This window comes from Asterias rubens, chromosome 7, assembly GCF_902459465.1.
Source record: "Asterias rubens chromosome 7, eAstRub1.3, whole genome shotgun sequence".
NCBI classification, from domain to species: domain Eukaryota; kingdom Metazoa; phylum Echinodermata; class Asteroidea; order Forcipulatida; family Asteriidae; genus Asterias; species Asterias rubens.
In genome coordinates this window covers 14,502,827-14,520,150 of record NC_047068.1, presented here as the reverse complement: position 1 = coordinate 14,520,150, position 17,324 = coordinate 14,502,827, and the positions used below count along the sequence as shown (strand labels likewise).

The 17,324-nt window shown below is 38.0% G+C and overlaps 1 protein-coding gene across 2 annotated transcripts in view; it reads right to left on the bottom strand.

The window, feature by feature from the left end:
• LOC117292952 (protein tweety homolog 1-A-like) overlaps positions 1–16,971 on the bottom strand; it is a 43,231-nt gene extending 26,260 nt beyond the window's left edge. Inside the window, exons 1-5 of one of the 2 annotated variants that reach the window (XM_033775134.1) lie at positions 16,649–16,971; positions 15,593–15,774; positions 9,227–9,338; positions 8,291–8,532; positions 4,365–4,460 (exon numbers count right to left, since the gene is read on the bottom strand). In XM_033775134.1, the coding sequence (XP_033631025.1) occupies positions 4,365–4,460; positions 8,291–8,532; positions 9,227–9,338; positions 15,593–15,774; positions 16,649–16,795 (779 nt within the window). In that variant the 5' untranslated portion in view covers positions 16,796–16,971. The remainder of the gene's footprint in view (positions 1–4,364; positions 4,461–8,290; positions 8,533–9,226; positions 9,339–15,592; positions 15,775–16,648) is intronic. The other variant, XM_033775135.1, reaches the window with a different exon arrangement.
• Between the last annotated feature and the right edge of the window lie 353 nt (positions 16,972–17,324).

The window sequence follows — 17,324 nt, the reverse complement described above, 5'->3', positions numbered from 1 at the left end:
CAAACGTTTTTCAAAAGACCAACTCTACCGATCCAAGGCAACGTGTTCCTTTAACATAGTAAGAGGATACATTTTACAAAGGATGAAATGGGAAAATTGCACGTGAACATTTAGAGGTTTGGATACGTAACAGTATACACTGTAAGTGTTTTTCTTTCTTTCTTCATATCTTTCCAGCTGAGCAGCCCTGAAATCAGGAAAAATCTTGGAAGTCAAAAGTTGTCTTTAAAAAAGGAAAACCCAATCAAATAAATCACTCAGATAAAACATCACCAAGGTCAAAATCAAATTTTTTAACATTTAACAATCTTATTGATGTAGTCTGGTCACCAAAATTGTCAACAAGTTTGTTTTGATGGTGTCAAAAACAGTGCTAAGCTTGTCACAATTCTTGAACTTATGGAAGTCAGCACCCATCGAAAGTTTATTTAGTTGATAACTGGGGGTACAAAATAATATCGCATTCCCTGAAGAATAATTCACTGTCATATTATATTAAATATCATAAGCCAATGTAAAGTTATCAAAACAAGATCCTTATACCGGCCCAACTGTAGGAAAAATAAGCGGGAAAACCTAGTTAAACATCAGCTTTGCACTTTCCATAAATGATAATATCCTGTGACTAAGATTTTATCATTTAACCCCAAACTCGAATGAATTTAGTCTTGGTGCCCTTTTTTGACAATTTTAAAGGACACTGATCTGGGCCAAACTTCATAGAACTGCTCGTTAACAGTACAAAAAGTAGCTAAGCAAAATAATGCTTACATCCCCAATGTACAATCTAAGACTGGTAGCATGCTCATTTTTGGTTAGCATGAATTTGTTTTGCACGGCTAGTAATTTGCTCTGTATATGAAATTTGGCCCTGGTTCAAAGTTATTCCAAACCTTTTTCTAGATGATCCAGTCTTTGAACTTTTCATGTTATATTTTTAAGCCACCAAGAATGCATGAAATGTTCAATGGTGTCACATTTGAAATACATGTTTTTGAGACATCCCGAACTTGGATATTACAACCAAACTGACACTTGATTTGCCTTTTTACTACCTCATCTATAGTATCATGCACAGACTTATTTGATTTGGCTGTCTGATGGTGTCGTCTACTCTGAAAGAGTATTGAATAAAATGATATTTTATGAGGACTCTATCTTTGGAAAATGAGTGCATAGCAAAACTGAATTTGACCTTGGAGCCCCTCTTGAAAAAAAAACATGAAAAAAACAACTGTAAAATGTGATGAACCAACGATTTTCCACAAACATGCGGATGCTATCATCACGGAAAATAAAATATGACACAGGGAAAAATTGTTAGTTACAAACCGGGGTTGTTCAAACAACGTTTTCCCTTTGTGTTATCATGAACGTCAAAGGAAATGAACAAAACACAATTGCAGAGCCAATTACATGTTTGTTAACAATGCCAGCTAGAAGTGACATTCTGACACTGGATGTTGCCTCACACGGATCCACATAATGTTCAATAGAGAACATAAACTTTGCTGACTCATGTGTGTACCACACTGTACCCCAAAACCTTTCCTGATTCATGCTTTGCAGAAATCCTACACCAGGATACCGGGTGATTTGTTTTCAGCTTGTTGACAAAACTTGATATATGAACTTGAAAAGCATTCAATAGACAGAGTTTCCTTGACTTCCTTGTCCGTGTAGTCTGGACAAAGTGCACAAATTCACACGAACATGAAGCAACCTTGAAAATATGTTTACAAGATGCCTCAAAATAACCCATAGACCTTTTGCAAATACTCGGTACGCACACAATAGGCGGGGAATGAGTTGCATGCTGGTCTAGCTAGCTATCAAATTTGATCACTAGCTAGACCAGCATGCACCTCATTCGACAGATAGGGCTTGCGCAATGGTATTTGCGAAAAGGTCTATGGCACCAACAGTATTTGCTGTGGTGCCCTGTGCTTTGCCGTGGTTCCCTGTGCAAGGTTACTAAAATTTACATTTTCCTCAAACTGAGGTGCCCCTTACCATTGAGTGAAATTGCTGTGCCACCTCAAGAGCAAAGTTTAAGGTCAAGCAAAGTTTACTCAAGCAAAAAAAACCTTGATCCTTTCCTGCAGTTATGTTTTCTCAATGCATTTCTCTCTGGGGATCAACAATGGGTATTCCCAACTAAGTTGACACAAAGTGCACAATCTGACAGTTGCAAAATGTGACTTTCCAGAAAGTTGAAGTGACAATGCTGGAGAGTTGAAATGACAATGCTGGAACAATTTACCGGATCTTGAACTGGTTTAAAGGGAATGTATACCTTTGGTATTTTGGAACTGTATGATAGCTTTAATTCCATATAAACGTAGATATTGTCAATAAAACTAACCTGTGCAAGTTTCATTTCAAAAGGTGGTGGAGTTTTTTTTTTAGATATCGCCAAAAATGCAAAGCAGTGTCCAGGCATGAAGAATAATCAGTTTAAGGAATACACATTCCGATAAATGTATATATAAAGAAACGTTTCTTTTATTCAAATTTGGAGGATAAAATTGATGTTTTTTTCCATAACAACACTACTTTCGAGAGAAATTATTCTCAAAATGCCTTTACGTTTAAGAGAGATTACCAATCGCTACCCGCTCCCTTTAACCCATAGAAAAAAAATCAATTGACACAATGTTTGAATAAACAGTCATTTGAGGTAGAAATGAAACAGAAACACTGCATTATGAATAGAATGAACACACCTTTCTTCTTGTACATTACAAACATTGACAACCATTTTTTATGGGTGACCTTGAGTTATCACTTCCTTGTGTATTTTCAGGGATTTTTTTTTGTAGAATCAGGGGGATTTTGACAGCTCAGTAACAGGGTTGGTACAAATTCACCCTTTTGGATAAAGGCATAAAAAATCTTTTTATTGTATATGGAGAAGATGTGTACTTTTTGTTTCGGGTAGCACACCAACTGTTTTATCAGTGATATGGGTGTTTTGATAGCATTATTGTATTTGTGCAGTGACGGCCTACCAAAACTTTCTGCTGTGATGTTGCAAAATAAAGGTGTATGGTTGTTTTGTAAAGTACACTTTTAGGAAACACAAATGTTGATCTAACTTGTGAACATTCACGGCCATGAATGGTCAGAGATTTATTGTCGAATTGAAAACACTGTAAACAGAAGGGCTTGTAAACTAAAAGACGATCGATGTAGCTTAGAGTTTTCCAGGCCTGGAATTACAAATCTTGGTCTTCATGCCCCTTAAAAGCTTTGCCCTCTCAAAAGATAAAACTCCAGACCAAAATACTTTAACAAGACCAAAACAATATTGTGGTTTGTATTTCTTAGCTAACAGAATTGTGTATACATACACTCAATGTAATGCTTTAACTGTGAAAGAATAAAACAACCATGCACTTTCGAAAACATTCAAGACTTGCACTGTCAAAAGAGGGACAAGTAAACTCCACGAAGTTGACAACATTTCAGAGATAAGTATTCTCATATATCAATACATCCCCTTATCTCAAATAAGAAACGAAAATATCTCCTTTCCTCCACTTCCGAATGCCTTGGGATTATCCCTGTAAAGCATCTTACTTACAGGTTGAGTCAATAATTACCACTGAGTCTCTTACACAGTTTCTCAATCATCGAGGGATGCTGGGGGTGGATTATTAAAGGGAAATGTTGCCTTGGATCAGTTGAGTTGGTCTGTGAAAAGCTTTCAATAGACCAACTCACCGATCCGAGGCAACGTGTCCCAATACACCAATTTAGGCGCGAACCGGGCGCGCAAGTGTTGAGCACGGCGGCCATTGCTGAGGTGTAACATGTGCCTAGTTTTGTGCACAGAGACATGAGGAAATCATGTTTCTTTTCAGCCTTTATGGAAATTAAATGTTTTCCTAACCGACTATCACAATTTCCTTGCCAGGACATCATGATATACTTATAGTAGATCACTGACCACAAATATTTGCAACTAAGTAAAAACCGAATCACCTTGAAAGCGGTGCTTGTCTTAGGTGAATTAGGGGAAAAAGACCAAAATCTGCATAATAGTCGCTAAAATGCGTCACATCGGAGAGTATTTTGTCAGAGTTTTAGTATTTTACTCTGTGCTTAGTTTTAAAAAATTATCAAGAATGTAGTAAGTAAATCGTCATATCATGCAGCCATGTCACAGAAGACATTAATAGATTGTCGAGGAAGACATTAAATTTCCATAAAAAGTGAAAAGGGAAACGATTTTCTCGTGTCTTTGTGCACAAAATTAGGCACAAGTACACCGCAGCAGTGGCGCAAGGCGCCCAACACTTGCGCGCCTGAATTGGTCTATAAAGCAGTGGCCCAAATGGAAAAATGGAATTGTTACATACCATATTAGGGAACATCTGTTTCGTGTACATGCTCCGCACAGCACCATAAGACTGATGATCAGCTCAAAGAAGAAAACACCCACAAAGCCCAGCCATCTGTAATAGGGGGAAATTGGGGGTAATGCGCAAGGGGACAGGGGAAAGGAAAGAGTGGGAAAAGATCATGAGAAAAACAAGAAATATGTTAAGTAAATGCAGCCAAAATAAGTAAAGGAAAATAAACACAATCTTCAAGTGAGTTGACAGTGTTCTCTCTTTACAGTGGCCCCCCTGGCAAAATGCTAGTTAACACACCCGAGGAGGACCAGTCAAATTTATCTCAGGGTGGTCAGGCCAGAGCCCTATATTGGGAAATTTGCAAACATTTTGCAATTAGAAGCATTGTTATGTCACCCCCAAAAACACATTAGTGAACACAGTGTGCCAGACATACTATAGTCTGCCCATTGAGTTGCTACATTTGGAACGAAAAAGGCATCCAGAAACCATGTGACTAGAAAAAACTGGTCCCTCTACAGGTACATGCATAAAGCAAAGACTTTGTACGTCACAACTCACAACTCTCTCACAACACAGCTCTGGGTCAAACTGGTAGTTCAGCATTAAAAAGCATCCCTGAAAGCCCCATTTAGTATGAGCCACGGACCAGTGAAAAAGCTGACCATGGACTTGTGAAACGACAAGCTAAGTGGTCCTGCTTGCTAGTCACTGAACAAGTTCAGGGCAAACCCTGCTTGACCAACCATTAATTTGAAATCATTCAACTAGCACAGAGGAGCTGTCCCTTGCTGTATTGGTTTGTCGCTCTTTTGCTCTTACAGTGTATGTGCACGTTCCTCCCCGATACATGCAAGGTCACTTTTTTCACCCAATGAAAATAAAGACCATTTACTTAGCACAGGGTAAGTGGCTCAGATTACATTTATCAGTTGGATTATCCAGATTAAGATTAAGCAGGCAGCAGGCCTCCACTTCCTTCTTGTATAAGAGCAAGGCAGTTTTCAACATTTTGGTTCTTGAGCCGCTTGTGGCCACTAATACTATGGTCTTTAGCGGCTGCAAAGGGCAAACATTTAAATTTTCAATTTCAAATTTTAATTCACTTTATTATCCACGACGGCCTTTTATACAACAAATTTATAAAATTTACATAAAATTATTATCTACCATAAAACAAACAAAAAACACTACAAGCCACAAAAGTCTATAAAAATATATATTTGACCATAAAGTTCCTTACTCTATGGTTTGACCATCTCCATGGCTTGATCTATGACCTACATGTACTTCCATTCAAAGTAAAGAGGTCAAAGTAAGGGTCATGTCCTGATATGAAATTGTCCAATGTATGTTTTAAAATAACTATCCCAATTTCTGAACACAAAACTAAATTTTCTGGATGTGTCTGATGTTATTTCTATTGGTATTTAGCAATGTCTGGGTGTTTTGTGATGATAAAACACAACTGTGGTCCGCTGGCCAAAAGCAAGCTGAAACACCCGAGGACCCAGTCAGAATTCTGTCCACTTACACCGTACATTGTAGTCCAGCTGGCTAATTTACTGCTTCCCATCGCTATGTACCCATTGTTCATATCAGCTCAAAATAACTGGTCAAGCTAACTCGTCCTGCTGGCCAGTCACTTTAAGAAAGTAAGGCCAAGGGCTACTTGCAAGTCCCATGTTTATGGACTAGTGAAAACAAAAACGACAGTCATGGTTTGCCCTGACTGTCTGAAAGTTAGCTGAAAGTTAGCTGATATTTTGCTGGTTCCCATCTTTTTTACTGGTCCATTGTTTTAAATTTCCTTTCAACATTGAAGCAAGATGAACCATCAGTGATTTACATCATGTGCATGTAGCAGTGGCAAGCAAAACACTAGTCAGTCGGATTACTTTGGACAGAATTCCGACTGGTCCTTCTGGCCTGGAATTAAACCCAGGCCAAGAAGGTCATGGACTCTGGTGTTGGCCTTGGTGCCCTTTAAACGTTTCCCATTGACTTTAAGATATTATTCTTCTTCTTGGCAGTGCTCTTTGCAAAATGACCTTGCCCCTTCAAAATGACAAAAATGAAACTCCAGGCCTGGTGGTCCTTGGGTGTTTACTTTTTACTGCCATTTGGCCAGTAGACCACTGTTAAGGGGGACCGCTGCCTATGAAATTACGTGAAATGCTGAGCTAAAGTTATAAGCAAACCCTACTTTCTCACATCCGTCGTCAAAAAGTTTTCCATAAGAAATCCAGACAGTGTCAGTAGATAACTTATTTTCAGAGGAATTACCAACTTCCACATATTCAGCGCATGTGGCGTGTGAGTCACAGACATTGTTTTTCTCAATCGTCCGTTTTCGTGAGTTTACAAGGTCAGGAAGTTATTGCTAGATGGATGTCTATACAAGGACTAAGGTGAGCCTAACTTGTAATGGCTTTAAACAGAAGACAACATCAGTTCAGAAAAACTGAAAGTTCACAGAGTAGGGCTTCTGGGGAATTAAAACAACAAACATGGAGATAGTCCAGGGTTCTTCCCAGGTGTCTTCAAAACTGTGAGCCATTCAAGTCCAAATGTTCAGAAGTTTTACCCCAAAAACAACAACAAGGTCTTCGGAATGTTTTCTAATCAGTGTTGATCTTGGTTTCAAATGCACTACATGTAAATGTGCATTCTAGAAGCATTATAAATGGTTTTATCTTGTCAATTTTTGTGATACTAGTAATTAATAAAATAATAATAATATTGATAGTATTTTTGGTTGGAACACAAAACGTTTTGACTACATGTAACAACACAGTACAAACCACAAACCAATTCAACCCCTCCAAACAGCTCAATATTAAAAGGCATCTTTGACTTGTGATCTTTAAAACTATGATTGACACATCATGAGCTAGTCTGACATTTCTTGGCCTTTCTTCCAGCCATTAGGCATTCCAAAAATATTATTTTTTCACGGAGTACAAGCCCCCTCTAGGTTTAACACCCTAGCAATTTGTGTACACAGCTTTGACTTCTACATCAGTCTACATGGGTGTACAGCCTGTCACAGACACACAACTTCGGCCATACCTCGTTGGGCCCGGAAACAGGCTTTTTGTTTCCCTTTACTTTTTATGCCCCACTATGCGAGCAATGTTTCTTGTGTTTGAACATTCATAATTTTGCTAAGACATTTTCTTTATGTTGTTTTATTTTTTTAGGCTAAAAATTTCCAGACAATCCCGGCCCTAAATGCCTGTGGTGGGGCCCCTGCCCCTCGTTCAATATTAATGAGAACTTTCTTTTGATTCTCTTTTCAAGAGTTTCGAATTACATACACATAAAAACAAATGAAACAGAACTTCTCTGAGAGCTTGTTCTACTCATTTTGATTCATGACCTTCTGGAAAAAAAATCTGGTCCAGGTATGTATTTTGCAAAAGAGTTAAGATCAGTCTTATCTCGGGTTAGGACGAGTAACCCATCTTAACTTTGGACTACATGTAGCCTTCAGTTTTTAACAACTCCTAAAGAGTCCTACTGTAGGACTTGTCCTAAGCTAGGACTATCTTTTCGAAATTGACCTCAGTGAACATTTCGAGCTACTAAACGAAAGTTCTCATTTCAAAGTTCTGCATGGACAAGCCCCACAGTATCTTTGTGAACTCATCTTCACTAAGCACAGCAGTCGTGCTCTACGGTCTGCTGGATCTCACTTGTTGGTAGAGCCAAGGTCTAGAACAATTCGTTACGGAGACCGTGCTTTCGCCAAAGCTGCTCCTGCCCTTTGGAATAAGCTCCCAGTCTCACTTCTGGAAAAGTGTGCATTATATATCCATATTATTATTATTACAAGCCCTGCAGTCGTGTGGATTTTCCAAAACAAATAGAGTCCTTCTTGGAACCAACACGAATCAAGGCCCTGAACAAACATCTCGGTATCTCACCTAAAGGTTTCATAGTATTGAACCTCACTGATGACGACACCGAGGTTGACATCATTGCTGAACGCACTGTTGATTGCACTGACATTGGTGGCAGCATCGTTCACCATGTGTTTGAGTACTTGGGTCAGCCGTTCCAGTTCGTGTTGTATCGAGGTGTTCTTGATGGGGGTTCGAAAGAGTAGCTCTAATTGTTCCACCTCGCCAGCGAGGATGACCGTCAGGTCATTGGAGATATTGTGGATCTGTCAAGTTAAAAAAAAAAAAGGAAACTGTCATCACATTTTTAAGTACAACTTAGGAGCTGACATTCTCTTAAGGTATACGTGTAACTTGCATTTCTTTATCCACAGTATTTTTCATACAAACGTCAAATTCATTCATGCTTAGCGAAGTGACAGTCGGTACCAACCGCATCTCTGGCTGTAGCATTTGCGAACGGACACCAACCTTCAGAAAGCTGACTGAGAAAAAATCTATGCATGAATCGTATCTTGGATTCAAAAGTTTTTTTCTATTTCTAATCAACATGACATTTCAGACAAACTAATTTCACAGGATGCTATACTACTAAACGTATCTTTATGACATTAAGCTTCCAGATAGAAATAACTCAATTTTTTTGAGAGAGATCATTGCCAAACAATGACCCAACCTTTAGGATATGAATCTTAATAGCTAGGCAAAGTGTTATTCCCTTATTATAAACCACTAATGATACTGGCAACTCATCTGAAGATGAATCTTAGCACTTTGCCAGCTGCCATTGAATTACAGACAAAATTAAAATCTGCCACTGTCCGTGTCAGAACAATCCTACATGTATGTGCTCCCACAACACACTGAATAAGACTAAGAGAGAATTTCTCAAATCCCCCCCTGCAAAGTCACACTCTCAAATTTTCCACTTGTCTACTCTACCACGTTTCTCATCCATACCTCTTGTTCTGCATTTTCTATCGTTTCATTTGAGTTCTCGGCTGATTGGATGAAATGCTGCACTCCCGATGCTGTCGTCTCGTTACCGTAGAAACCAGCCCCTACAAACGCTCTATAAGTAAAAGGATATCCAATAGAAAGAAATCACATTAATCATCTCGGCGACATCATGACATTTTACCTGGATGTTGCAAGATTTGACAGTCCTTTATTTACATTGAGTGTGTTATAACCTAAGTGTACCAGTGAGGAAGACATGGGGGAAGAAAACGTACAGTGTCCTACACAGGTGTCAAGTATTGGCCTACAAATATATTGACACCAACCTTTCATGAGTACCCTTATGCCATTTATAAATTCCCCCAAATTACTTGGTGCCGGCATGATATTTAGCTCTTTGAGAAAAGGATATTATAGTAAGTACATGTATACCAATTTTTCTGCGGGCAAACAAATCAAAAATCCAACTTAGGTGGAAGATTATCATGGCTGTTGTTGATAAAAAAAAGTGCAAAAAGTTGAGGTAAAATTGCCTTGCCACTTGAAGAACGGGCTGGTGACATGTGACACTGACAGCCTCTCAACCAAAAATAAAAACAAAATCTTTTGGACAGCTCTAAACACGTGTAATAATAACATCTGTGGAAAGACACACGCTAAGAGTCAAGGACTAATTGCAAAGATCAAACTGTTACACAGCGCAACTTGAAGTCACTCCTTCTGCAATAAAAAGAAGCTGGGGTTTCAATGTCAAAGTGACATTCAGGTAAAATGATTGGATAGGCCTAGAGTTTGCCTGGCCAGCAGGACCAGTTAGCTACAAGTCATGTAGGACATCTGACATCTTTTTCCCTTTTTTAGGTCCTCTTTCAACATTGTCAAGCATGGTACATTGTAGTGACATGACTTCATCAATAATTAACTATGTAGCCAGCAGGGCTGGTTGGACAAGATTTTGACTAGTCCTTAGGTGTTTGAACTGACATTAGGCCAGCAGACCACTGTTAAGGGAAAACATTTTCAAGGCAAGGACATTTTCAATAATTTATTCTCTGCATTGGTAAACAGTGGTGAAGGGCCAACTTACATTAGGCCTGAAAAAACACAGAGACCACAAAACTATGTTGTCCTTGACTTAACTTGGCCTTGGTGCCCCTCCAAAAGTATCAAATAGACTTTAAGATTTTCCACTGCAAGTGCCCAATACAAAACGAAAATGGCCTTGCCCTTTCAAAGATGAAATTAAAGGCTTGCATGACAATTTGTTTAAATTTAAATAGACCTGCTGCACATGACGTCGTAGGGTGCCCTCACCTAGAGGTCAAAAGGAGGTTGTTCATTGGCCAATACGATGCGCCGCGCGTACAAATCTGTGCGTCTCGATTGTTTTGTCACCATTTTTCCTCTAAGATGGCGGCTGGATGACGTCAATGCAAAAGGTCTATTCAAACACTATAATCTATTGGCAAAATAATACAAATACCCCAGAGTATGTAATGGACATGTACTCAATGTATGAATCCAAACATAGGGCCTAACTGTACATGTCTGTACAAATCCTGACATTTAAAAATTTAAACTCAATACTACTGGCAAAATTTATACAATACACGCCCATAGTAAGAACCTATACACTGTTATGTATAGTACAGAACAATGTACGACGTGCGCCTAGGTACATTTTGGTGTGAGTTCCATTCAGTCACGGTCTTCTGACCTCAACACAGCATTCCATTGTTTTCAATACACCAGCTGACTGGAAGGGTTGGGTGCCGTGCACAGCCATTTTATCATCCAGTGTGTTGAATGAATCACAGTGGACTTGGACTGTGGCATAAACTCAAGTCTGTTGGTATTTCTGCTTTGATTACTCATGGGCAAATTTGTTTTGATAATATGACAACTTACAGTGTACAAACACGGAGGTGAACAGAATAGATGTAGTCACCTTACAGCAACACAATGAACTTTGAAGGTGACTGGCATTCGAAAGGCAGGCCTAAAAATAACCCATCCCAGCATACTGTGGTGGGGCCAAGCGCTTTTGTTGTGGTGCCCTTTGCAAAGTTCCAAAACAAACTGTGTACTGTAAAAGTTGCCCTTACCAGAGAAAAATTGTTGTGCCCCTTCAAGAACGAAATTCAGTGCATGTGAGAGTACTATACGTACAATATTTTGTGGCATACTAAAATTGTTGCACCTTCTTGGTTGTTGGCTTTATTTGTCTTGGCTAGGGCACTAGGATTAAAATCATCATTTAACATCTATTATAAAATCATCTTGTTGTGAAACTCCCATCAAGTACTCTGCACACTGTAGTGTGGACTGGTATTTCAGGATTGGAATTCCACATTGAGGCCGCAGTGTATTTATAAATAATTGTGCAGTATCAATTTGTCTGTGGTGGTCAGAAAGCTAAGTGTGTGGACTCACAGTGCCATGCCATATTAACCCCAGACGGATATCACAGTTGGAATTACAACTCGCCTTTCAAACTCTAATTTTGTGAAATCTTACGCGAGCACAAGTGCAATAAACAGGTCGCCCTGATTGTACTTTCGGTGTATAGTGTTGCTGAATTGTACAATGTACTACTGTAGTAAGACTAGGTTCCATAAATGGACATTGTACAATCGGTTCTTTCTCTATGGTACAATTTACAAAGTGCATACAATGTCAATGGCACATTTGAACTAACTGGAGACGAGGTTTGAAAATGGCTCCTTTTTTGCAAAAGTAACTTGTTTTGATTCTCAAACCGATGACTTAATACAAATATAACATGGTTTGAGGGTGACTAGTCGATATTAGCTCCCCGAGGTATTGGATGTTGCCAAACTAGTTATCGAGGCGAAGCCGAGGGAACTAGTTTGTCAACTTCCAATACCGAGGGGAGCTCATCGACTAGTCACCCAAAATAAACCATGTTATACTTGTTTTACTGTACTTCATACATATTCAGTTACCGGAACATGAGTTTTGAGCAAGAGAAAATGATGACTGTGAAACAAAATGCACAAGATAAGTTTGTTCATGTGTTGGATGTCGCTAAGTAAGAGAGCACTGTTCGTGCGTGTATACAAAACAGTGCCACGATCAATAGCACCCGGGGACGACGTTGCGCAATGGTAGTGCGCATGACAAGTAGAATAGCTCCCGGGGAACTATTACTTGTCATGTGCATTTACCACTTGCGTGAATACTCACTTGCGCGCTTGGTAATTAGCAAAAATAACACCTGGCATGTGGTGATGAATGGACCAATGAGAACTCAACTCTCGGTCATGAATATGTATGAGGTATAAATAATATCAATTATCTTTAACTGCTGAATTGTTCATTGAACTAATAAAATAATGTGTGTAGCAAGTTTTTTCACTCATTGATCATGTTAAAAAAATATATATCCTAATTCAATTTTTCCCAGGAAAATGGTTGGCATGGCAATAGGCCTACGTGTACTTAGGAGTTTGTTAGCTTTCAGTTTCATATCACTGTGCAATCTATTCTGTATTAAATACATGCTACACTACTGTAGTGTACAAACAACTGTAAGTGAAAAAGCATCCTCGATAAGATGCCTAAATGTCATGTATTCCCTACCCTCTAGCTTTCAATTTATAAACACACAATTTCAAACCGTCTGTGACATTTTACCAAATTCAGTCAGTGTTCAATGCTTTTTAATAGTTTAAACTAACGTTTGTACCGACCAGGCTTATTTTGATCTTGCAATATTTTAAAATTTATTGACCAACACAGCTCTGGCATTTTTTCCCAGACTAACTATTTCTCAGGGGGATTGGTTCAACGACATTTCAGTTAATCTAATGAGTTAATTCCCCTGCAACACCGATCACAGACTTTGTCTTCAAGTTTAGTAACATTATACCTAGGAATAACTTAGTCAGACTTAGTCTTCAAACTTAAATAATAATATTTGTACCAAGCAGTGATGAGCCCATTCACAGGCTTATTTTGATCTCCCAATATATTTAAATTTATTGAACAACACAGCTTTGACAGTTTTTTGTTTTTTTAGACTATTTCTCTAGAGGATTGGTTCAACGACCTTTCAGTTTAAATCTAACACAATTAATTCCCCTGTATCACCGATCCCGGACTTTGTCTTCAAGTTTAGTAACATTATACCTACGAATAACTTGATCAGACACGCTACAGTAACATTTAACATATTTTGCTTCCCAGTTCACCATATGTTCAGCTATTTGAAAGAAATGGTGCAAATTTCACGCCAGAATTAATACTGAGAACTTGCGAACTGACCCCGAAAAACTCTACTGAAATAAAATAATGACCAAACCAGATTTTGTGCTTTCAGCTGTAAGTAAAAGAGGAAAAGGTCTAGCGGTTTGGGATCCTGCATTGATCAGATATCACAGAACTCTGTGCTGATGAAAGACCCTATAGTTCACTCTAGGGAAGGTACACTGTACATAGTAACCACTCCGGGAAAACAAAATAATTATGGCAACTACAAACTTACTTGGTTATGTAGAAGTACTGTACATAAGTTTAACTGTATGACAGCAGTTTTTGATACTACTCTAAAGCATTTTGAGAATCATTTCACCTCAAAGTTATGTGGTTATGTGGTTACTTTTTTGTGCAAAAATCAAATCAAGAGCAAATTCCTCCATTCGTGAAAATTTAACATTTGGTTTCATACATGTACCTCTGGGTTTTCCTTACCCACTGTAACAAAGTTACAAAGAACTAACTACATGTATTTGACCAAGTTTTGCACATTGCCTGCAGTAGATAATAGGAAAATACTGGTGAAGTGGTGTCACAACCAATTTTGCTGGTAAGTTTACCACCACACACAGTTTACCCTGGAATGGATACACATTCCATAGACGAGTCTGGACTGTATCCAGTCCTCTGTCAGTCATGGTCTAAAGTTCACACCTCATGAGCAGGCATGTATCAGGCTATGCGGGAATAGCATAGGGAATAGCAGACGATACTCTAAAAACAAATAGGTTAATTTATTTTTTGAGGGGTTGTGGGGTAGGGGAGGTCTTCAGATCAAATTCCCCAAATCATCAAGATAAAACCAACATAATGCGCCAAGATTGCACGGTATAATGTATGTATTTTTAATTAAAAACAAAGATTTTAAAACACCTTGGTAAAACCATTCAATTTAACATGCTTAGATCAAACTTCCACAACTTCGATCCAGAATAGCCATCAGTCCTCTGTCAGTCATGGTCTAAAGTTCACACCTCATGAGCAGGCATGTATCAGGCTATGCGGGAATAGCATAGGGAATAGCAGAGATACTCTAAAAACAAATAGGTTAATTTATTTTTTGAGGGGTTGTGGGGTAGGGGAGGTCTTCAGATCAAATTCCCCAAATCATCAAGATAAAACCAACATAATGCGCCAAGATTGCACGGTATAATGTATGTATTTTTAATTAAAAACAAAGATTTTAAAACACCTTGGTAAAACCATTCAATTTAGCATACTTAGATCAAACTTCCACAACTTCGATCCAGAATAGCCATCAGTTTATGAAAAATCCCGGGAAGAACCCTTCAAATACAACTTGAAGTTACGTTGTGATTTTGGACAGCCTTGCCAAAATGATTATAATGTACATTGTACACAAAACAACGTTTGTCATTTACATTGTATGCTAAGTGCCAAGGGGAACCTATGAATGGTGTAAGCTCAATGTGTAATCACTGTGCGTGATCAGATTTATCTATTACATGTACACATGTATGTAGACAAATGGTTTATCGACAGTTCATTTCTTGAAAGGGAAGTTTGATGTGCCTCTACAATTTGCAGGGTCATTGTTGACAAAAAGATCTGAAACTGAAATCCAAATTTTGGGGGATACAATGTATCATACATGCATTTGATATAATATTTAGCTGATGGCATTTCCACATTTAGAGGAGCTCTAAAACATAAAATAAATAAAAAATTAAATAAAACAATAAATTTCCGAAGCTTGCCTCCCCCCAATGGAAATGTATGGTACCCTATGCCAAATTGCAAGTAATAATCAGTTCACTAGAACAGGCTTAAGTCCAACAGAATCAACCAAAACACTATCTGATTTTGTTTGGTTTGGGTGAGGATTAGGGCTGATTTAAGTGGGTTTCGGTGTAACTGTTTTTATGATCTATTTAAAAAAATGTTGTTTTTTTTCCAATTTTTGTGTAGGCCCTAACTCTAATTTTCAACTTTTTATGTAGTTTTATCTGTTTTAAATGATAGCTGTAAATTGCGGTTATCAGCTGTTGGATTTTATCAATATTAATAATAAAATATTAAAAAATATAAAAAAATTATTTCCAGATACTTTCCAATCACAATACTTACGTTGTAAGCAATGCTAGTGTTATTATAATCCATTTGAGGCAGCTTGTCCTCCGAGGTCTGTTAACAACGGGATGACCTTGTCTTTTGCCATTCTTACAACATTGGCATATTCCATACACTATGACCAGGAGAAGACTCAGTATCAGGAGTAAGATGGGTATGGCACCCCAGAAAATAAGAGTCTGTAAAGAAAATGTCAAATCAATCTTATTAAAAAAGCTCTTAAATATTACCTGATAAAATTAAGACAATAGAATAAGATGGTGCATACAACTTACCAACCAGAGGATCGTTGAAGTATAAAAATTGCAAAAAATAGTTAATTTGGCCTGAGGTTGAGACCCTCCTCCCGACGTTTGACATCGGGAGGAGGTTTACGTTTTATCGCAACTAATATTTTTAAACTTTAAGTTGCTTTGCCTTTGTAATGTCTTACTCTCTTTATTTTTCAAAAATATGAATAAGGCCAGTCAAAACAAAATTAAAATTCAAGTTATTTTTCAATAACAAGCAGTTGTTTCAATATTCATGACAATTAACACTTTCAATTGAACTATCTGACAACACAAACTTTCTGATAAAAAAACAACGGAAAACAACATCAGGACTTGATCATTTGAACTAGTGTAGTGTACTTTTTTACTTGGCTTGGCCTAAAAACTTGTTGTTTATTCTACAAAATTTTAGGAAATATTATTATCTTTATTTCATATAATTTAAATATATTTCAGACTTTCGTTATTGGATTTGTAAAAAAAAACACTGATTGATGAATGGTAATGAAAGCTACCACCACGCCCACCAGAGCAAAAACCTTCGCCTCCACATCGCTATTCACAAAGTGGATTACTAATTCGTTCATCAATCAATAAATACATGAATCACCAGACCAGAGCCAAACACACAATCCGAATATTTAAATATTTTGAGTTTTAAAACCGTTAACCAAAGGCAAAGCACACAGTTTCAAGACTAAGTGTTGTGTTTGTTTCATTTATTGGTCCCATTTTTTTCAAAGGCATTATTTCTATCATTCTTCAGAAGTTTAAAGTTTACCTGAACATATTTTGCGTCGTCTGGATCAAACGTTGAACTGTACTTCTGTAGTCCTTGGTAAGCGATGTGCGGCCAGCTATGTAGAAATTCCGTTAGCCAAAATGACACGTATTCCTCTGCATATTTAAATCCAATAAGATGCCACATAGTGGAGATGGAAGGCTGTGTATGTGTGGCCTACTAAGAATCCATCGAGAGTTTTGTCGATAGAACAAATAATTCCAAAATAGTATACAATTTTAAGTTTTCCAGGGAACTTCCGCACGGTACTGTGTCTGTGTTTAGTGTGTGGTTCGAAGACACACCGATGTTGTGAAACCACAAAATTAATAGCTCCCACCAGTCCCGGGTTCCCGTGTTGTACAACGACGTTAACTAGTGGATACCAGCTAAGTATTATACTTCTCTGGATCATAGACATATTTACTAGTCTACTCATCAGAAGAGCCCTCAGCCGCAAAAAATATAAATCCGAATGTGACAAACGAGAGTGTGAGTGAGGGCGCGTCTCTATACAATCGCCCGCAGAGCCGGTGTGTTGCAGACTATTTTGTTTATTGGAAGTCACATAATTATTATAAATGCCACGTTTTGACGGTTGTTTTTAAAAATATTTTGCATGAAATTTTTGCGTCAGAAATAAAAATGAATATTAATAAGAATGCCGAGCAGCCGT